This window comes from Pseudophryne corroboree, chromosome 6 (assembly GCF_028390025.1).
Source record: "Pseudophryne corroboree isolate aPseCor3 chromosome 6, aPseCor3.hap2, whole genome shotgun sequence".
Classification (NCBI taxonomy): domain Eukaryota; kingdom Metazoa; phylum Chordata; class Amphibia; order Anura; family Myobatrachidae; genus Pseudophryne; species Pseudophryne corroboree.
The window spans coordinates 104309208-104332365 of record NC_086449.1 but is presented as its reverse complement, the minus strand read 5'-3'; the positions used below and the strand labels follow the sequence as shown (position 1 = coordinate 104332365).

General features: G+C 47.4%; 1 protein-coding gene across 1 annotated transcript in view; it reads right to left on the bottom strand.

The window, feature by feature from the left end:
• The window catches only part of LOC134934383 (adhesion G protein-coupled receptor E3-like), a 535434-nt gene that overhangs the window by 274587 nt on the left and 237689 nt on the right, over positions 1–23158 (bottom strand). The window contains exon 4 of the mRNA XM_063929832.1: positions 6457–6549. Within this exon, the coding sequence (XP_063785902.1) occupies positions 6457–6549 (93 nt within the window). The remainder of the gene's footprint in view (positions 1–6456; positions 6550–23158) is intronic.

Sequence of the window (23158 nt, the reverse complement as noted above, 5' to 3'; positions counted from 1 at the left end):
TCTTTCGCCTGTGTCCCCATGTCTGCCTCTTTCCCCTGTGTCCCCATGTCTGCCTCCTTCCCCTCTGTCCCCATGTCTGCCTCCTTCCCCTCTGTCCCCATGTCTGCCTCCTTCCCCTCTGTCCCCATGTCTGCCTCCTTCCCCTCTGTCCCCATGTCTGCCTCCTTCCCCTGTGTCCCCATGTCTGCCTCTTTCCCGTGTGTCCGCATGTCTGCGTCCCCACGTGTGCCTCTTCCCCCTGTATCAGCTATGTTTCTGCCACCCCTCCAACTGTGCCGCTACCCCTCCCCCTTCAATGCCTCAGTCCTCTTTTCCTTTAGTGCCTCTGCTCACTTTCCTATATACTGTACAGGGACTCTACCAGGCATAATGTGTAATGTGAAACGGGCTCTATCAGGCGTAATGTGTATAGGGGCTCTACCAGGCATAATGTGTGTACAAGCGGCTCGACCAGGTGTAATGTGTGTAATGGGCTCTACCTGGCATAATGTGTGTGATGGGATCTACCAAGCATTATGTGTATAATGGGCTGTATCTGGCATAATATGTATAATGGGCTCTACCAGGTGTAATGTGTACAAGCGCCTCTACCAGGTGTAATGTTTGCAGAGGCGTATCTAGGGTAGGGCGAGTGGGGCACGTGCCCTGGGCACCTTGGCAGGCCCAGGAGAGGGGGCGCCGCCGGCGGCCAGGGCATCATGCCCCACTCGCCTCCGTCAACCCGAAATGCGAGGGGAGGAGAGCGCACCGTCCCTCCCTCCCCTCACCGCCGCTGAAAGCCCTAGCAGCGCTGCTGTGTCCAGTCTCCGGCGTTAGCCAATCAGAGCTTGCGGACCGGCTCCTGATTGGCTGCCGGTCCGCGAGCTCTGATTGACTAGCAAACCGGCGCCAGACAGCCACCAGAGACCTGGAGCGGTGAGGGGAAGGAGAGGCGCTGCTATGCGCTCTCCTCCCCTCACATATCAACAACAAGCGGATGGTGAGTGACCGGGTGGGAGGGGGGTCCGCCAGCACAGTGGGGCATGTATCTGGCACCAAATGGGGCATGTAACTGGCACTGAGTGGGGCCTGGCACTGTGGGGCAATGTAACTGGCACTGTGGGGCAATGTAACTGGCACTGTGGGGCATGTAACTGGCACTGTGGGGCAATGTATCTGGCACTTTAGGGCAATGTAACTGGCACTGTGGGGCAATGTAACTGGCACTGTGGGGCAATGTATCTGGCACTGTGGGGCAATGTAACTGGCACTGTGGGGCAATGTAACTGGCACTGTGGGGCATGTATCCGGCACTGTGGGGCATTGTATCTGGCACTGTGGGCACGACCCGTTAGTGTGCGGGGGTGTGGCTTCATAGGGGAGGGGCGTGGCCAGTTATGCTCACAGTAGCTGTGCCCCCCAGTTGATTTGCCCCTGTAGATATGCCTCCTCTTTATTTGCCCCCAGTAGTTGTGCCTCCTCTTTATTTGCCCCCAGTAGTTGTGCCCCCTCTTTATTTGCCCCCGGTATTTGTACCTCCTCTTTATTTGCCCCCAGTTGTTGTGCCCCCTCTTTATTTGCCCCCTGTCGCTGTGCCCCCTGCTTACAAACACACACACACACACAAAATAATAAAAACAATACTTACCACTGCCCCGCTCCTGCTTCTTCTGCTGCTGCTGCTGCTGCTCCGTCAGTCTGGCCGCCCGCTCCTCTCTATGGGAGAGACGTCAATGACGTCTCTCCCATAGCGCCGCACAGACACTAGAGGTCAATAACGACCTCTAGTGTCTGTGCCTGGAGCCGGCTGCAGCGGACGCCCACACAGCCCGCGGCGTCTGCTGCAGCCGTGGAGCAGGGAGCGGAGTGCGGGCAGGCGGCGGTGCCTCCGGGGTGACTGCGGCCGCGCCCCCAGGCCGCAGCGCCCCGGGCAAAGGCACTGCTTGCCCGCGCCAAGGACCGCTCCTGACTGTGGGGCAATGTAACTGGCACTGTGGGGCAATGTAACTGGCACTGTGGGCCATTTTCAGTGGCCACACCCCTTCTGGAGCGTGGCCACACACCTTCTGGTGTGTGGCCACGCCCATTTTTTCAGCGCACGCGCATGCTTCTTTTTGTGTGTTTTTTTTTTTTTTTTTTTTTTTTTTTGGGGGGGTGCTATTTTCCATCTTGCCCTGGGCTCCGAAAACCCTAGCTACGCCTCTGAATGTTTGTAATGGGCTCTACCTGGCATAATGTGTGTAATGGGCTCTACCAGGTGTAATGTGTACAAGGGGCCACTCCCAACTGCTCCATAGAGTTCCATACAGGTGTAAGAGACCTGTCTAAGGTGGCCATGAGATAGGGGCGCCAAACTGAGATTTTATCTTGCCCCCAACCATAAAACGTTCTGACGCCCCTGATGTTGCCATAGGGATCACTCTGCCTTATAACCAGGGCAGGGAAATGGCACTGATGAGCCCATTTGAATGTATGTATCTACGAATTTCTTCTTCCCCCCCAAGAATGTAACAGCTGCATAATGGGGATAAGGTGCAATGAGGGAGATTTCTGGACAATTCAGGGAGTCAGGGAGATTGCTACTATTTTAGGGATTCTCCTACAGAGGAGGTCATTCCGAGTTGTTCGCTCGCAAGGCGATTTTAGCAGAGTTGCTCACGCTAAGCCGCCGCCTACTGGGAGTGAATCTTAGCATCGTAAAATTGCGAACGACGTATTCGCAATATTGCGATTACACACCTCGTAGCAGTTTCTGAGTAGCTTCAGACTTACTCGGCATCTGCGATCAGTTCAGTGCTTGTCGTTCCTGGTTTGACGTCACAAACACACCCAGCGTTCGCCCAGACACTCCTCCGTTTCTCCAGCCACTCCTGCGTTTTTTCCGGAAACGGTAGCGTTTTTTCCCACACGCCCATAAAACGGCCTGTTTCCGCCCAGAAACACCCATTTCCTGTCAATCACACTACGATCGCCTGAGCGAAGAAAAAGCCGTGAGTAAAAATCCTACCTTCATAGCAAATTTACTTGGCGCAGTCGCAGTGCGGACATTGCGCATGCGCACTAAGCGGAAAAACGCTGCGATGCGAAGAAATTTTCCGAGCGAACGACTCGGAATGACCTCCAGAATGCGGGAGGGTAGGCAACTATGCATTGATCCCGAGCAGAGGCGTTTGCACTGGGTGCAAGAGACACTGGCTATCATGAACCTGACTAGATTCTCATATGTTGTAGTAACCATCCCTGTGTCTTTCCTCAGTCTCCTGTCTTGTTGGCAAGGATTTCCTGCAGTATAGTTTGCTCAGCCATGCTTCATTCTCTGACTACAGTGTTTGCTGTGCATACCAGTTTCTAATCTGCAGCACCTTCCCAGACATTAAACAGGTGCACATACTTCAGATCCCAGCAGTGTTCTCAGACCAGTTGTTAACTAATTATGTGCCTAAGGTTTATTATTCTCCTGTGTGCAGTCTATGATATTCCCTGACATTGCTGCATTCCAGGATTTCCAGCTGATCTCCATATCACCAACCAAGTCTCAGTCTAGCCAGCCAGTTTCCCTGCAGCCAATCACAGTCTGGCAGGGGGTTAAAGTCAGTAGCGGATCTTGCCACGGGCAAGCAGGACTTTTGCCCGGGGCGCCGCCTTCCGGAGGGCGCAGGGCGCCATCCGGAGGGCGCCGCACCAGGGCAAGATCCGCTGCTGCAGTGTGTGCCCCCCGGCCCCCGCTGTCGCTGGGAAGGGAAACTAGACGCGTACGCGTCTAGTTTCCCTTCGTGGAGAGGTCATTTTACTGTGCGCCAGAAGCCCCGGAACCGGCCCTGGTTAAAGTACATCCAGCTGCAGTAATCTGGGCCTGTGCAACAAGTCACACAGTTAGTGTGACAAGTGAACCCGTTTTGTTTCTTCTGCATACCTCCCAACATGACCCTCTCCAGGAGGGACAGAATGCTCTGCGCCTGGACTTCCCTCTTAATTTATGATTGCCATCACCTGTGCTGAAACACCTTTCTTATCCACTCACCTGTTCAAACCAGGTGCTGACAATCATAAATTAAGAGTAAAGTCCAGAAGCATAGCATTGTGTCCCACCTGGAGAGGGTCATGTTGGGAGGTATACTTATGTGTGGCACTATCTGGCCCAGCATATCCTCAGTTGGTAACCATTCCAGTCCTGCATATCCTCAGCCAGTAACCAGTCCAGTCCTGATATCCTCAGCTGGTAAGTAGTCCAGTCCTGCATATTCTCAGCCGGTAAACAGTCCAGTCCTGCATATGCTCAGCCAGTTTCCAGTCTGGTCCTGCTAAATTCCTCAGCCGGTAGCCAGGCCAGTCCAGCAGCATCTCTTCAGCCTGTAGCCAGTCTGGTCCAGCTGTATTCCTCAACCGGTAGCCAGTCCAGTCCAGCTACATTCCTCAGCTGGTAACAAGATTGGTACAGCTTTCTTCAGCCGGTAACCAGTCTGTTACATTACTACTGCGTGGTTCATAACCTTGAACTCCTATCAAAGGCAGTTCTCACTGCTAGCCAAATCCCATGCAAAAGACATATATTCAGCCTCCTCGACTCCAGTTCCAAGCCTCAGACCCCGGACATTGGTCATCACGTGACCCAGGTAACCTTGTGCACAAAACTGTGACACTGGCAGAGTCTACTAAGCATTCTCAGATCTCTGGGAACATGGTCGTGTTCCCAGGGACATCTCTTGCTCATGCGCAAATCACTGGAAATTGGCAATGGAGCCTATTTTATGAGTGATATTTTCAGCTCTGCGGAGAGTACAAATAAATGGGTGCAGGGTGTGTGGTATATGGCCTGCCTGGACCCAGAGGTCCATGTGAACCACAAACCTTGCCTCCATTATAATTATGCCAGTGCTCCCAAGTGCCTGCAGTTTCGTATTGCCTTAAAATTCACTTCAATAACCACTAACCTCATATTGAAGGCCTCAGACAGATGATCTGTATCTAGCAGGGACATGAGGTAAATGACTGGGGAGGCACGGGCTAGTACCACAGCCAGATTTATACACAATATAGGAGCCAAAGGGTTCATGTGGGCATTATACACAGTGCAGCAGTATACACTGCTGGAAATTTGGTGACTTGTGACCATAGATGTGCCTCATCGCTATAGACTTTTCACTCCAAAGTTTTGACTATAGAAATTATTAGAATAATACATAGAAGATATTTGTAAAATATTCTTTGGGTTTTTTATATACTTTATATAGTCAAAACTCTGGTGTACACGTTAGTATGACAGGAAAGGCTCTGTCTCACCTCACTGCACATCACTGGTATCGAGCATAGGGCTGGTGAAAGTGCCAATGGTGCCACTGATGGTGTATTATAAAGACGCACAAAGCAGGATATAGGGGGTAATTCCAAGTTGATCGCAGCAGGAAATTTTTTTGCAGTTGGGCAAAACCATGTGGACTGCAGGGGGGGCAGATATAACATTTGCAGAGAGAGTTAGATTTGGGTGGGTTATTTTGTTTCTGGGCAGGGTAAATACTGGCTGCTTTAATTTTACACTGCAAATTAGATTGCAGATTGAACACACCACACCCAAATCTGCCTCCCCTGCAGTGCACATGGGCCCTCATTCCGAGTTGTTCGCTCGCAAACTGCTTTTAGCAGCTTTAGTTTACACACGCTAAGCCGCCGCCTACTGGGAGTGAATCTTAGCTTCTTAAAATTGCGAACGAAAGATTCGCAATATTGCGAAAAGACATCTCTGTGCAGTTTCTGAGTAGCTCGAGACTTACTCGGCATCTGCGATCAGTTCAGTGCTTGTCGTTCCTGGTTTGACGTCACAAACACACCCAGCGTTCGCCCAGACACTCCTCCGTTTCTCCAGCCACTCCCGCGTTTTTCCCAGAAACTGTAGCGTTTTTTCCCACACGCCCATAAAACGGCCTGTTTCCGCCCAGAAACACCCACTTCCTGTCAATCACATTACGATCACCAGAACGAAGAAAAAAACGTGAGTAAAATACCTAACTGCATAGCAAATTTACTTGGCGCAGTCGCAGTGCGGACATTGCGCATGCGCACTAAGCGGAAAATCGCTGCGATGCGAAAAAATTTACCGAGCGAACAACTCGGAATGACCACCATGGTTTTGCCCAACTGCTAAAAAATTTCCTGCTGCGATCAACTTGGAATTAGGCCCATTAGTGCCTGTACACACTGACAGTGAGCATCTCTGTTCTTGCATATTTGTAGCAGCATTTGCATAAAGTCACAGATGAAACTTTAAAAGACGCAAGAAAGGTCGTGACTGCCTCCGACTCAGAATCTGGCCCTATGAGGCAGGATCCCACCCCCTTAACAAGCCCCACCTCCATTAGAGCTACTTCCAGTAATTTCCCGGGCTGGTTTACCATCCCAATCTGCCCCTGCTAGTCACACCAATGCAGCCAGTCCTGTACTGTAGCAGCAGACTCCACTCATCCCAGTGTACCAGTCTCTTACCTATACATATGTAAAGACCTTCATCATTCCTCTTCATAACAGATCCAGATACACACGCACATGGAATACTGCTTCCTTTTTTATCACAGAGAGCTGGGGGGTTAATAATAAAGACCAATTTGAAATAATGAAACTCAACAATGTAAATACATGCAGCACAACAAAACAGATATATTTATCCTACTTACAATGCATAGCAGAAAATGACAATAACAGGAGATTAGTCGTATGATATTTTTCTTGATGTACCTCCCTCCCCCAAGTTAATAGAGCACATGTTTGTTAGACTCCTACAGTAAGAACTCCCCAACCTCCCTGACAGCTTACTGGGAAAATCAACTAGGAGAGTCTGAATATAAACTGTGAGGTACTCATGACACAAGTGATGGCATCATGTAATAATACATACCTCCCAACTTATGAACGGAGGGATGTGGGATTTGGTGCGCATTCGGCTTGCCCGCGTCCAAAATGGGGGGTGGCCTTGGTTAGAGGGGCCTGGTAGAGGGGGTGGGCCTCACTGCACGACCCCCATTTTCATTTTTCCATTTTGTTGGGTGTGCCCAGTGGTTCTTGAGCAGCTGGGCAGACCCCAGCTCCCTTCCCTGAACTGTTGTGGGTTTGGTTTTGGATCTGTTTTTTTTTTTTGTGTTTTGTTTGTTTTATTTTAAACAGCTAAAATAACTGAATTTGGGCCTGTTTCTGTTCCTACAGTGTTATTAACCTCAATAACATTAATGTCCACTCATTTCCAGGCAGTTTGGACTACCTCACATTATTGTTTTCAAATAGTTTAGGCCAATAGGTTGCACCGAAGTAGCTGGATGACTAAGCTAATCAAAAACAGTGTGCAGCACAAACATGTGGCACTTAAACTTCCAACATGGCACATCTAGGAAACAGAATGGCACTGCAGTGGCAGACAGGGTGGCAGTTTAATAAACTATGAAAATGTTTGTCATCTACGCAAGAAGACAGTCAGCAATTCTCCAAACAGTGCATAATGCAAAGAAAAGAGGTGCAAGATGCAATTGTCCCACCCACCCTTATGTTGTACACTGGATATTAAATAGGACATGCACAGTTTAACAAACAAATCACTTAAGCAACAGGGACTGCCACGTGTGGCTGAAATGATTGGTTTGTTTGGGCCCCCACAAAACAAGCTGCCAGTGGGCGCTACGTACACAAACCGGCATTACATATGCAAGATGTTATCATCATCTGATGCCTCACCCCCATCAGTGTGTTCATCCTCTTTTTCACACACTATTAATTTGTCCCCTCTGGAATCCACCATTAGGGACACCTCCATATTTTTGGGATGTAATTACCAGTAAAGGTCTTCCTTGTGGAATTTTAAAATCATTTTGATGAACATCATCTTTTCTACATTTTGGGAAGTAACCTCCTACGCCGATTGCTGACAAGGATCCCGGCTGCGCTGAAAACTCTTTGAGTACACACTGGAGGGTGGGCAACTTAAGTAAAGCAATGCCAGTTTGTGCAAGGGCCTCCAAATTGCCTTTTTTCTGCCAGTAGTGAAACAGACTGTCTGACATGCCTATTTGGATGCTATCACTAAAATAATAATCAACCTTCATTGAATGGTGACTGTATCAGGTGGAGTCCCAGTAGACATGTCACTAATTGTAAGCAGTTCTTTTAGACCCGACTGGATGTCATAAGGTTTTGCTGACTTATCTGCATCACCACCAGTGGGTCTCTTAGGAAAATTGAGTTTTTTCCTGGCAGCCACAGTTGCAGGAGAAACTGAAGGAGGAGAAGATGTTGTCTTGTCATGTGCTGCTTAAGCTGACAATTTGTTCACGAACAGCTCTTTGCAATTCTTCAGCTTTGTGTCCATTGGAAAGAGAGAACGCACGACTTAAACCTAAGATCAAGGTTTATGGTTGTCAAAATATAGTGATCTGATTTCAAGAGATTGACAACCATTGTATCCTGGCAAAACAAATTAAGGGCTTGATTTACAATTCTGACATGCTTAGCAGAATTGTTTAATTTAAGCTCTTCCTTCAGTTTCTCCAGCTATTTTTCTAAGAGTCTAATAAGAGGAAATACCTCAATCAAGCTGGCAGTGTCTAAACTAACTTCACATGTGGCAACTTCAATGGGTTTGAGAACTTTGCACAACAGAAAAGTATTCTCCACTGCACTCGAGTAAGGTACATTCTCCTTCCTTTTCCTATGTTATAGGTAATTGTGTAGCATTGGATGGCCTTTTGCTGCTCCTCCATCTGCTGAAGCATATGAAGGGGTAGAATTATACCTAGTTGCTGCCTTTTCAGCTGATGGCAGGGTAAGTTCAACAGTACTTGCAGGTGCTGCAATCCTTGACATGCTGTTAGGGTCTCCTGCCCTGTGCTGCCACGTCGTCATGGCAACCGGGAGACAAGTGCTAGCGGAGTAACCTGAGCGCAGCTGATACTCCGGTTCGGGTCTTTTGCTGTGCAGTGGTTACAGGATCTGTGCACGGCAGGGGATCCGGTGCTGGTTTTTGTGCTCACAGTCTGTGAGGTCTGAGTGGGGCGTGGACAGCACCTGCTTTATAAGGCCTCTTCTCAGGTTAAGCAGATGCTGCTGAATCTTTGTTGGTTAGTCAGTTCCTGAAAGTTAGCCAGTACTGTGTAGCTTTGTATTTGTTGTTGCTTACTGCAAATAGGCCTGGGGATTTGGTACTACACTCTGCCAATCCAGACCTAGCAGTAAGACTGGAGTCAGTCGTTTAACCTGCTGGGGTTCTTTTGCTACTCTGTGAACTTAGCAGGTTTGCGGCTGTATTCTCAGACTGCCTGCCTAAATCCTGTCTCACTGTGCAAGGTGTTCAGGTATTCAGTTTAGTGGCAGTAAGCTGAACCTGTGCACTGCAAGTGAGGATTAGGATTGTGGAGACTCTCTTTGTGTCTATCATTCCATCTCTGACCAAGGAGTTTACTGCCACACCCGTTGGTAACCCTTTAGGGTTTTGCTGTTGCCCTTAGCAACAGCATTTCGGGTTCTCTACGTATTAAAACACAACATCTTGCTTTTTTCATCTGAGCATTCCTAATAATAGGGAGACACCCAGTTTCTTAGCCTCTGGGCTTCTCTGTTCACTTTGTGTTTATTTTGTTACCCTATCACCTTCTGTGTACGTAATGTCATATTCCCCAATCTGTCTGTGAGTTCATTTGTTTTGCATCCCTATCCGTTCAGACACCAGTACATTCCTGCAGGCACTGGTGTGCATAACAGTTCAGACACCAGTACATTCCTGCAGGCACTGGTGTGCATAACAGTTCAGACACCAGTACATTCCTGCAGGCACTGGTGTGCATAACATATTCAGCAGCCTAATACTCCTGTTGAAATTTTGTGGGAATATGGAGCATACCCCTCAAAATACGTTGCAACAGGTGGTCGATCAGGTGCAGGTCCTGACTCGACAATTTAATGATTTGTCCATTAAAATGCACACCTCCCAGGCCGCTGGCGGAACTCCCGCAGCAGCAGCACCTTCAGGGGTTAAGGAGCCGAAAGTAAATCTCCCGGATCGTTTTTCTGGAGATCGCTCGCAGTTCTTTTGTTTCAAGGAGAGCTGCAAGCTGTACTTCCGGCTTAGGCCTCAGTCTTCAGGGTCGGAGATTCAGCGGGTGGGCATAGTGATTTCCTTGCTACAAGGAGACCCACAGGTCTGGGCATATGGGTTGCAGCCTGACTGTCCGTCGCTTAAAAGTGTTGATGCTTTTTTTACGGCACTGGGCATGTTGTATGATGACCCTGACAAGACGGCCTCAGCCGAGGCTCAGATTTCGATCCTTAAGCAAGGGTGAAGGCCAGTTGAGGTTTACTGTACGGAGTTTCGGAGGTTGGCCCATGATACCCAGTGGAATGACCCAGCCCTGAGACACCAGTACCGAAGAGGTCTTTCTAACCAGATAAAAGACCAACTGGTACAATATCCCTTGCCTGATAGCTTGGATCAGCTCATGCAGTTATCCATCCGGGTGGATAGACGGCTGAGAGAGCGTAGGCTTGAAAGGGAGACCGAGGTTTCCTTCTTTCCCAAGGGAACCTCAGACTCTGAGGAATTTTCCGAGGAGCCTATGCAGATTGGGGCTACCCGCCTCTCCTCGCATGAGAAGACGCGGAGGAGACAGCAGGGGTTGTGTTTGTACTGTGGGAATAAAGGTCATGTGGTAGTATCATGCCCAGAAAAGCCAGAAAACTTCAGGGCCTGAGGGTGATGGGAAATATCCTGTCAGGCCAGAAGTCAGAATTTCCCAAGAAGACTTTTATCATTCCGGTGACCTTGAAGATCCTCGGTCAAACTGTCAAGACTGAGGCCTTTGTGGACAGTGGGGCCGACGGGGTTTTTATGGACCGCCAATTCGCCCTGAAACACTCTGTTCCCTTAGTACCCTTGGCATCGGAAATTGAGATTTGTGGGTTAAACGGGGAACCATTATCCCAAGGTAAAATTACCTCTTGCACTAGCCAGATTTCTTTGTTTATTGGAGCCACACACTCTGAAAAATTGTCCTTTTATGTGACTGTCTGTACTTTTGCCCCATTGGTGTTGGGGTTACCCTGGTTAAGGGCCCACAATCCTCAATTTGACTGGGTCTCTGGGGAGATTCTTAGTTGGGGTACTGATTGTTTCAGGAGTTGCTTGAGCCTTCCAGTCAGGCTCTCGCAGCTAAGTTTGCCAGGATTGCCAGGGTGTTATGCAGATTTTGCGGACGTGTTCTCCAAAAAAGTAGCAGAGGTACTACCTCCCCATCGCCCCTATGACTGTGCCATTGATTTGTTGCCAAATGCTAAGCTTCCCAAGAGCAGGTTGTACTCCCTGTCACGTCCTGAGACTCAGGCTATGGCAGAGTACATTCAGGAGAACTTGGCTAAGGGATTTATCAGACCTTCACAGTCTCCAGTTGGGTCGGGGTTCTTCCTCGTGGGTAAAAAGGACGGTTCGTTGCGACCCTGCATCGACTTCAGGGAATTGAACCGTATCACGATTAAAAACTCATACCCACTGCCTCTCATTTCGGTCTTGTTTGACCAGCTTCGTACTGCCACCATTTTTTCTAAGATTGACCTACGCGGGGCGTACAATCTAATCCGAATAAGAGAGGGGGATGAATGGAAGACTGCCTTTAATACCCACTCAGGGCATTATGAATATTTGGTGATGCCTTTTGGGCTCTGTAATGCCCCGGCAGTCTTCCAGGAATTCATGAACGATGTACTCAGGGAATATCTGGATAGATTCTTAGTTGTATACTTAGATGACATCCTAATCTTCTCCCATTCCCTGGAGGAACATCGGAAGCATGTACGCTTAGTCCTCCAGAAACTCAGAGACCACCGGCTTGGGGCGAAGCTGGAGAAGTGCGAATTTGAAGTTCAGCAAATCGCATTTCTAGGATATATTATCTCCCCAGAAGGTTTCCAAATGGAGGGTTCCAAGGTACAGGCAGTCCTGGATTGGGTGCAGCCCACTAGTTTAAAGGCGCTTCAGCGTTTCCTGGGCTTTGCGAATTTTTATAGACTATTTATCGCTGGATTTTCGTCTATAGTGGCGCCCTTGGTGGCACTCACTAAGAAAGGGGCGGATGTTGCTCACTGGTCTTGTGAGGCTAAAGCGGCTTTTGCCCGTCTCAAAAGGGCATTTGTCTCGGCCAAGGTGCTGCGACACCCAGATCCAGAGCGTCCTTTTGTGGTGGAGGTGGATGCCTCTGAGATGGGTATTGGGGCAGTGCTCTCTCAGATGGGAGTGTCTGATAATCGCCTTCATCCCTGTGCTTACTTTTCCCGTAAATTTTCGCCTGCCGAGATGAATTATGATGTGGGTAAGCGGGAATTGTTGGCTATTAAGGATGCACTCGAGGAGTGGAGACACTGGCTTGAGGGGGCTAAGTTTGTGGTCTCAATTCTCACCGACCATAAGAATCTGGCATATTTAGAGTCAGCGAAGCGTCTCAATGCCAGGCAGGCACGATGGGCTTTGTTTTTTGCTGGCTTTAATTTTTTGATAACATATCGCCCTGGGTCAAGAAACATCAAGACTGATGCGCTCTCGCGGAGTTTTGCTCCAATCCAGGAGACCACCGAGGAGCCGTTGCCCATTGTGTCCCCATCATGTATTAAAGTGGGCATTACCCAGGACCTCTTGTCATTAGTCCTTAGAGCACAGGAGCAGGCTCCTCCAGACCTTCCGGTAGGTCTTTTGTTTGTGCCTCCTAGGTTAAGACAGCGAGTGTTCCTGGAATTCCATGCCAAGAAGTCGGCAGGTCACCCGGGTATTGCCAGAACTCGGGAGTTGCTATCTAGGGCGGTGTGGTGGCCCTCGGTGGCTAAGGATGTGGATCAGTGGGTTCGGGCATGTGACATCTGTGCCCAAAATAAGACTCCTAGAGGGGTTCCTGTTGGCCCATTACATCCACTCTCTATCCCATCTAAGCCATGGACCCACATTTCAATGGATTTTGTGGTGGACTTGCCCAAATCCTCGGGGATGACAGCCATCTGGGTTGTCGTTGACAGGTTTTCGAAGATGGCGCACTTCGTTCGACTGGTTGGGCTGCCATCGGCCAGACGCCTGTCTGAATTATTTATGCTGCATGTTGTGCGTCTCCACGGGTTGCCACTTGATGTGGTCTCTGACCGCGGATCCCAGTTTGTGGCCAAATTCTGGAGGGCATTTTGTTCCGATCTCCAGATTTCTGTCAGCTTGTCGTCAGGCTACCATCCGCAGTCTAATGGGCAGACTGAAAGGGTGAACCAGTCCTTGGAGCAGTTCCTCAGGTGTTATGTCTCCAAGTGTCAGACTGACTGGGTTGCTCATCTGTCCATGGCGGAGTTTGCCTATAACAACGCGGCTCACTCCTGCTACAGGGATCTCTCCCTTCCTTGTGTGTATGGGCATCATCCTAAGGCCAATTCTTTTGACCCCCTGGACTCCACGCCTGGTGGTTCCTCTGTGGTTTCGGTCCTTAGAGGTATTTGGAGGAAAGTGAAGAAAGCCCTTGTGTCTGTGTCATTAGTGACCAAAAGGGTTTTTGATAAGCGGAAAAGACCCTGCAGCTTCAAATTAGGAGACTTCGTCTGGTTGTCTACCAAGAATTTAAAGTTGAAACAGCCATCTCATAAGTTAGGCCCCCGGTTCATTGGCCCTTATAAGATCACCAGGGTAATCAATCCGGTGGCATTTCAGTTAGACCTGCCCCGTTCTTTGGGTATCAATAAAACATTTCATTGTTCCCTTTTAAAACGGGCGATTAGTAATCCTTCTTCCAGTGGAAGACCTTCTCCTCTTCTGATACGTGGCCAGAAGGAGTTTGTTGTTGAAAGGATTCTTGACTCCAAGATGGTTCGGGGTCGGCTGTCATTTTTGGTGCACTGGAAGGGGTATGGCCCGGAGGAGCGGTCGTGGGTGCGCAGTTGTGATCTTCATGCCCTCAGACTGATACGCTCTTTCTTCTCGCAGTTCCCTGATAAACCCGGTGGTAGGGGTTCTTTGACCCCTCGTCAGAGGGGGGGTACTGTTAGGGTCTCCTGCCCTGTGCTGCCACGTCGTCATGGCAACCGGGAGACAAGTGCTAGCGGAGTAACCTGAGCGCAGCTGATACTCCGGTTCGGGTCTTTTGCTGTGCAGTGGTTACAGGATCTGTGCACGGCAGGGGATCCGGTGCTGGTTTTTGTGCTCACAGTCTGTGAGGTCTGAGTGGGGCGTGGACAGCACCTGCTTTATAAGGCCTCGTCTCAGGTTAAGCAGATGCTGCTGAATCTTTGTTGGTTAGTCAGTTCCTGAAAGTTAGCCAGTACTGTGTAGCTTTGTATTTGTTGTTGCTTACTGCAAATAGGCCTGGGGATTTGGTACTACACTCTGCCAATCCAGACCTAGCAGTAAGACTGGAGTCAGTCGTTTAACCTGCTGGGGTTCTTTTGCTACTCTGTGAATTTAGCAGGTTTGCGGCTGTATTCTCAGATTGCCTGCCTAAATCCTGTCTCACTGTGCAAGGTGTTCAGGTATTCAGTTTAGTGGCAGTAAGCTGAACCTGTGCACTGCAAGTGAGGATTAGGATTGTGGAGACTCTCCTTGTGTCTATCATTCCATCTCTGACCAAGGAGTTTACTGCCACACCCGTTGGTAACCCTTTAGGGTTTTGCTGTTGCCCTTAGCAACAGCATTTCGGGTTCTCTACGTATTAAAACACAACATCTTGCTTTTTTCATCTGAGCATTCCTAATAATAGGGAGACACCCAGTTTCTTAGCCTCTGGGCTTCTCTGTTCACTTTGTGTTTATTTTGTTACCCTATCACCTTCTGTGTACGTAATGTCATATTCCCCAATCTGTCTGTGAGTTCATTTGTTTTGCATCCCTATCCGTTCAGACACCAGTACATTCCTGCAGGCACTGGTGTGCATAACAGTTCAGACACCAGTACATTCCTGCAGGCACTGGTGTGCATAACAGTTCAGACACCAGTACATTCCTGCAGGCACTGGTGTGCATAACACATGCACTTGCTGAATGTTGAAAATGTCCTGAAATTTTTTGGGCCACGAGAGCATCTCCTGCACGCCCCTGTCATTTTTAAAAATATTTTGCACCACCAAATTAATTGTGTGAGCTAAACAGGGGACATGTTGGAGTTCACCCAGCCGGCACCATTTTTTTAAATTTGAGTGGAAAAACAGTCTGGCTGAGCCTGCATTGTCCAGACCATACTCACTAAACACCATGGCACCACCCCCGATGCCCATAGCTGTCAATCACTATGTGATCGTATCCTTCCAGGATGCAATCGCATAGTGATGGGTCACGCAAGCAAACTATGGCCAGACCCGATGGATGTGGCCGCTGCATGTGAATGCAATGACTGCATCCATTTCTGAATAGCCACCTTTGTCTGAAATCACAAATCCCGAGGAGAGTCCAAGCGGAGTAAACCATTTTGCAATGATATCCCAGAGTTTTCTAAGAGGCTGTCAGTTGTATGTCTCTTAATGAAACCGGTGATACACAGAGTAGCCTACCTCTGAATGAGCTGGCATTTGTTAGCTGCTGCTGCTGATGGTGCTGCTGAAGGCAGTACATCTACTCAGTGGGCTGTCACAGTATTGTAATCTTTAGTGTGCCCTGTTTTGCTTGTCTGCATATCTGTGGTTAAGTGGATAGTGGGTGCAACAGCATTTTGGAGGACACTAAGTTTTTTTAACATCCTTATATATAGTCCAGTACATATTAGCAACTGCTTTTCTAGTGAAGTGGAATCTTTGGTACATTGTACCTTAATCAACTGTCTAAAATCCACTGCATTAATGACAGATACTGGATGTACATCTAATACAGGTTGAGTCTCCCTTATCCAAAATGCTTGGGACCAGAGGTATTTTGGATATCTGATTTTTCCGTATTTTGGAATAATTGCATACCATAATGAGATATCATGGTGATGGGACCTAAATCTAAGCACAGAATGTATTTATGTTTCATATACACCTTATACACACAGACTGAAGGTCATTTTAGCCAATATTTTTTTATAACTTTGTACATTAAACAAAATGTGTGCACATTCGCACAATTCATTTATGTTTCATATACACCTTATACACACAGCCTGAAGGTCATTTAATACAATATTTTAATAACTTTGTGTATTAAACAAAGTTTGTGTACATTGAGTCATCAAAAAACAAAGGTTTCACTATCTCACTCTCACTCAGAAAAGTCTGTGTTTCGGAATATTCCGTATTTCTGAATATTTGGATATGGGATACACAACCTGTACCACCTTAGCTGTTATGGCGCCAGTAATCCACTGTGCAACTGGGTGTCTGCTGTCCTACTTGCTACTTAGGGATGAGCGGGTTCGGTTCCTCGGAATCCGAACCCGCCCGAACTTCATGTTTTTTTACACGGGTCCGAGCGACTCGGATCTTCCCGCCTTGCTCGGTTAACCCGAGCGCGCCCGAACGTCATCATCCCGCTGTCGGATTCTCGCGAGGCTCGGATTCTATCGCGAGACTCGGATTCTATATAAGGAGCCGCGCGTCGCCGCCATTTTCACACGTGCATTGAGATTCATAGGGAGAGGACGTGGCTGGCGTCCTCTCCGTTTATAGAGAAGAGAGTGAGACAGTAGAGAGACACAGTAGTAATTTTGGGGAGCATTAGGAGGAGTACTAGTTACTTGCTGAAGTGATAGATAGTGTGACTGTATATTATCTGACTTGTGGGGGAGACACTGACAGTGGGGAGCAGTTAGAGTCTGAGAGCAGGACTCAGGAGTACATATAACGTACAGTGCACACTTTTGCTGCCAGAGTGCCACACTGCCATTGTGACCACACTGACCACCAGTATAATATATATTGTGATTGTCTGCTTAGGAGTACTACTTGCAAGTTGCTGATAGTGTGACCAGTGACCTGACCACCAGTCACCACCAGTTTAATATATATATATATATATATATATATATATATATATATATATATATATATATATATAATTGTATATAATATTGTATACCACCTACCCGTGTTTTTTTTTTTTTCTTTCTTCTTTATACATGCTACTATAGTAGCTTACTGTAGCAGTCTGCGGTGCTGCTGAGCTGACTGTGTCCAGCAGGTCCGTCATCAGTCATTACATAATAAATATATATACCTGTCTGGCTGCAGTACTAGTGATATTATATAATATATATATATATATATATATATATATATATATATATATATATATATATATATATTGATTTCATCTCATTATCATCCAGTCTATATTAGCAGCAGACACAGTACGGTAGTCCACGGCAGTAGCTACCTCTGTGTCGGCAGTCGCTCGTCCATCCATAATTGTATACCACCTACCCGTGGTTTTTTTCTTTTTCTTTCTTCTTTATACATACTACTATAGTAGCTTACTGTAGCAGTCTGTGGTGCTGCTGAGCTGACAGTGTCCAGCAGGTCCGTCATCAGTCATTACATAATAAATATATCTACCTGTCCGGCTGCAGTACTAGTGTGATATAATATATATTGATTTCATCTCATTATCATCCAGTCTATATTAGCAGCAGACACAGTACGGTAGTCCAGGGCTGTAGCTACCTCTGTGTCGGCAGTCGCTCGTCCATCCATAATTGTATACCACCTACCCGTGGTTTTTTTCTTTTTCTTTCTTCTTTATACATACTACTATAGTAGCTTACTGTAGCAGTCTGTGGTGCTGCTGAGCTGACAGTGTCCAGCAGGTCCGTCATCAGTCATTACATAATAAATATATCTACCTGTCCGGCTGCAGTACTAGTGTGATATAATATATATTGATTTCATCTCATTATCATCCAGTCTATATTAGCAGCAGACACAGTACGGTAGTCCACGGCTGTAGCTACCTCTGTGTCGGCAGTCGCTCGTCCATCCATAAGTATACTAGTATCCATCCATCTCCATTGTTTACCTAAGGTGCCTTTTAGTTGTGCCTATTAAAATATGGAGAACAAAAATGTTGAGGTTCCAAAATTAGGGAAAGATCAAGATCCACTTCCACCTCGTGCTGAAGCTGCTGCCACTAGTCATGGCCGAGACGATGAAATGCCAGCAACGTCGTCTGCCAAGGCCGATGCCCAATGTCATAGTACAGAGCATGTAAAATCCAAAACACCAAATATCAGTAAAAAAAGGACTCCAAAATCTAAAATAAAATTGTCGGAGGAGAAGCGTAAACTTGCCAATATGCCATTTACCACACGGAGTTGCAAGGAACGGCTGAGGCCCTGGCCTGTGTTCATGGCTAGTGGTTCAGCTTCACATGAGGATGGAAGCACTCAGCCTCTCGCTAGAAAAATGAAAAGACTCAAGCTGGCAAAAGCACCGCAAAGAACTGTGCGTTCTTCGAAATCCCAAATCCACAAGGAGAGTCCAATTGTGTCGGTTGCGATGCCTGACCTTCCCAACACTGGACGTGAAGAGCATGCGCCTTCTTTTTTTTTTTTTTTTTGAAAGAATATTTTATTGGGTGAATTAGAATTGAGTTACAACTCGTGAGAGAAAAAACAGTAGGCTTATTATAATATCTTAGCTAAATATCGTTATACTGTAACAAGCGTCTGCGGTCCAATATATATCATCGAAGATCAATAGGAGTGTAACTCATAACATTGAAATAAAATTTAACATTTTATATATATGAAGATGAATATACTGGTCATAAATCTGGTAGAAAAGATATATGTAGTAGATTGTAGGAAAGATGAAGAAGGAAAGTAGTATAGAACGTTAGGGATTATTTATGGGGGGGAGACAGGGAGGTAGTAAGGGTGCCGATAAAGAGAATAATAGAGAGAAATGGGGGAAAGAGAAAGGGTGATAAAGTGGGGGGGGGGGGGGAGGTAGGGTCGGGGATAGGATTCATAAAATCGAAGATGCAATCATATAATACAAGTAGTGGGGGGGGGGGGGTTTGCCAGTCGGGGTGTAGCATCGTGCTAGGTGAATTCAGATGGTTTTTAGATGGTTGACAGGGGAGGTTCGGCGTTGTAGTAATCGGTCCAAGGTGACCAAACGCGGATAAATTGAGTCGGGGTGTCATGAAGGACTGAGGAGATTCGTTCTAGTCTGTAAGTTGACCATATGGCGTTAATTGTAGCTGGGACGGGAGGGGGGGTTGTGGACTTCCAGTGCGATGCAATCTGACACTTCGCTGTGTTAAGTATGTGATTGATTAGTTTGAGCGTGGGACGTGGAAGGTTGGGGATTGGTCTGGCTAAGAGAGAATAAAAGGGTGAAGAGGGCATGTCAAAGTCAGTGATATGTTTAATTAGTTTGTGCATTTCCTTCCAGTATTGACTTATAACTGGACACGTCCACTAAACGTGTATTAAGGATCCTCTCTGGCCACATTGTCGCCAGCAAAGATCCGAGGCATCCGGGAAAATTGCACGGAGTCGGGTCGGCACTAAATACCATCTGGTATATAGTTTGTAAGCATTCTCTTTAATGCCCACTGAGATTGAGCATTTTGATATGGCCAGTTTAATTAGGGACCAGTCTTCGGGGGTGAGAACCTCCCCCGTGTCATTCTCCCATGCCAGTTCGTGGGATTCCTTAGTAGGTTGATTGTGTGATAGTAAGATCTGATAGATTGACGAGATAAGACCTTTAGATAGGTGGTGTGAGCGACACAGGGATTCGATAGCTGAGGGGGGTGCCTGGGGAAGGACGGTGGAGCGAGTGGTGGAAGTGTCGGATTTGTAAAAATTGGTAAAAAACTCTGTGGGGGAGGTTAAAGCGCGATTGTAGAGTAGCAAAGTCCGGGAAGGTATGTAGGGGAGCTAGATCCAATAGAAACAAAATATTGTGGGCAGTCCAATGTGGGAAATGACTGTGGTCTATACCAGGAGTGAAGATAGGATTGTTCCACAAGGGGACCAAGAGGGGGTGGGATGAGCGGAGTTGGTATAATCGTGTGCAGTAGTCCCATATGGATAGCGTGAATCGTGTTGTGGGGAGCATGGTTGAGGTTGGCGGGCGTTGTGTACGTAGGCACCATAAGAGGGTGGAAGGGGAGTATACCGATAATGTGTGAGCTTCTATATGTGTCCAGACTTTCTGGTTGGGCGGGGCGTGCCAGTGGATGCATGATGCTAGTTGGGTGGCTCGGTAGTATTTAATTAGATCAGGTATGCCTATACCTCCTGTGGATTGATGTTTGTGTAGTATTCGCATCTTGACTCTCGGTTTTTTGGTTGCCCATATGAAATTTGAAATGTCGCGCTGTAGATTTTTAAGGATTGACGTGGGGATGTGGATTGGGAGCGTCTGCCATAAATATAATAAGCGGGGTAGGACGATCATTTTGATCGCCGCAGTACGTCCGAACCATGAGATATATTGTTTATTCCACGCTACTAGATCTGTTTTGATGGAGGCAAGTAGTCTTGGGAAGTTGGCTGCATATAATCGGGGATACGATTTTGTTAGATAGACTCCCAAGTATTTAAGCTTCTCAGGTTGCCAGCGGAACGGGAAGTTCATTTGAAGAAGTGTTAAGTCTGAGTGAGGGATGTTGATGTCTAATAATTCTGTTTTATCTGTGTTGATGTTATAATTTGAGTGTGAGCCATAAATGTGCGTCTCAGCAAATAAGGTTGGGAGAGAGTCAGTGGGGTTGGTCAGTGTCAATATTACATCATCCGCATACATTGCTATCTTGTGGTCTGAGTGACCTACTTCTATACCCGTGATATTGCTATTGAGCCTTATTCTGGCTGCGAGAGGTTCCATGACAAGGGCAAACAACAAGGGAGAGAGGGGGCATCCCTGTCGGGTGCCGTTTTTAATTTGGAAGGGCTCAGACGCGAGGCCATTTACTAACACGGAAGCGGAAGGGTTGTGATAGAGCGAGTTAATACCGTTGAGAAAAGCGCCTCGAAATCCCATATGGTGTAGGGTTTGAGTCAGAAATGGCCAAGCCACCCTGTCAAAGGCTTTCTCAGCGTCGAGCGCCACCACCAGGGTCGGCAGTGAGCGGGTTGTTGCTATTTGAATAAGGTTGATCAGACGCCTCGTATTATCGGATGCTTGTCTGTTAGGGATAAAGCCCACCTGGTCTGGGTGAACCAAGGACGTCAAAATAGGGGAAAGGCGCATAGCAAGAATCTTAGCGAAAAGTTTTAAATTGACATTTAAAAGAGAGATAGGCCTATAATTGCCCATCTCTAGTGGGTCTCTGTGGTTTAGGGATAATTATGATGTTGGCCCTGGTGGTGGCGTCATCGAGCGTGCCTCCCTCCAGAAGTGAGTTGAAGAGTGGACGAAGCATAGGTAGCAGTGATTCTGCAAATTTTTTGTAGTATAGGGCGGTGAAGCCATCAGGCCCTGGCGCTGCAGAGCGGCGTAACGATTTAATGGCTAATCTAATCTCTTCATCAGTGATCGTTGCATTAAGGCTTTGAAGCTGTGCTACGGATAACGTGGGTAGAGAGCATGAGTTCAAATATTGGGTGAGAGAGGTGATGTCTGAGGGTACGGTAGAGGGGTTGTGTGAGAGATTGTAAAGTGATTTATAGAATTGACGGAATTGTCTGGTCATAACTTGAGGGTCATGGGTAATAGTGCCGTCTGTACATTTTAGCTTAAGAATACGGTTACGAGTGCGTTTAGCTCGCAGCTTGCGAGCCAAGATGGTGTCTGCTTTATCTGATTTTTCATAAAAAGTTTGTCGAACCCACAACAGAGTTTGTGCTGCCTTTTTAGATAATATTTGCGACAGTTGTCCCTTAACAGCGAGTATTTTTAGATAAGTGCGTCTTTTAGGATGATTGTGGTGTAGGTCTGTCAGGGATGTTAGTGTCTTTTCTAACTCTAGTATGCGTGACATCTCTGACTTCTTAGATGCAGCTGACAAATTGATAAGGGTGCCCCGGAGGGTGGCCTTGTGAGCTTCCCACAGGATGGATGTGGGGATATCAGGGGTAGTGTTGAGGGTAATAAAATCCGTGAGAGCTGTAGTGATAGTCTCAATATTTGATTGTTTCAAGAAGAGGGATTCGTTCAGTCGCCAGTGGCGAGTGGGTCGGGGGCCTACCTGAGAAGAAATTTCTAGTTCGATTGCTAGGTGATCTGACCATGGTACAGGGAGAGTCTGAGCGCCTGCAAGAGATTGAGATGTGGCACGGTCTACAAAGAAGTAGTCAATGCGAGTGTGCAAGTCATGGGGGGGAGAGTAATGTGTGAAACCTCTCGCGTTGGGGTATTGTACTCTCCATGCGTCATATAGATCGTGAAGGGCCAATCGTGACATGAGCGCCTTAGATGTCTTGGCATGTTTGGGGGGAGTGTTAGAGGGGCGTGATCTATCTAGTTTGGGGTCCGTGATAGTATTAAAATCCCCTCCTATAATGATAAGTCCTCGGGGCATCTGGGTAAGTTGATTAAAGAATGTGGCATAGAGGGAACCTTGTTGGTCATTAGGGGCATAGACTGAGGCCAATATAATTGGGGCGTTGTTATACGTACCCTTAAGGATAAGAAACCGACCCAGTGGATCGGAGATAGAGTCATGTATGGTGATCGGCGTATTGTGGTGGATGAGAATTGCCGTACCTCGGCGTTTAGCGTTCATGGAGGAGTGATAGGCCGTGGGATATTGTTTGGTCGTGAGGGAAGAGTGGGGGGTCTTGAGATGTGTCTCTTGCAGCATTACAATGCTAGATTTACGCCTGTGAAGGTATTGGATGGCCATAGCCCTTTTAGTTGGGGAGTTAAGACCGTTTACATTGAGAGTTAAAACTGTCAACTTCATGGTGGGTCAAAAGAGAAAGAGCACAGTAGCAGATGGGATTCACATCCCGACTGGCGGAAAGGGCAGGGAGGGAGAACAGGGAGCAGGTTAGAGATAGTGAGAGAGGGGTTAAGAGTCAGGGGGAAGAAAAGGGGACCTACTCCTTTAGTGGAGCTCGGTCCATTGTAGGCAGAGGGAGTGTCGTCCTGACACATCCATCTGAGTGTGAGTGTGAGGGTGTGTAGAAACAGCAAAATTCGTTGAACGTGAAGTTTAGTGAACATATCAAGTTAACGTCTAAAAAGAACGCGTAAAAAGAAGAACGGGGTGGCCTAGGGGAGAACAGGGGACAATATCAACACGGCAACATATTGATGCCTGAGGCGAGAGGGTAAAG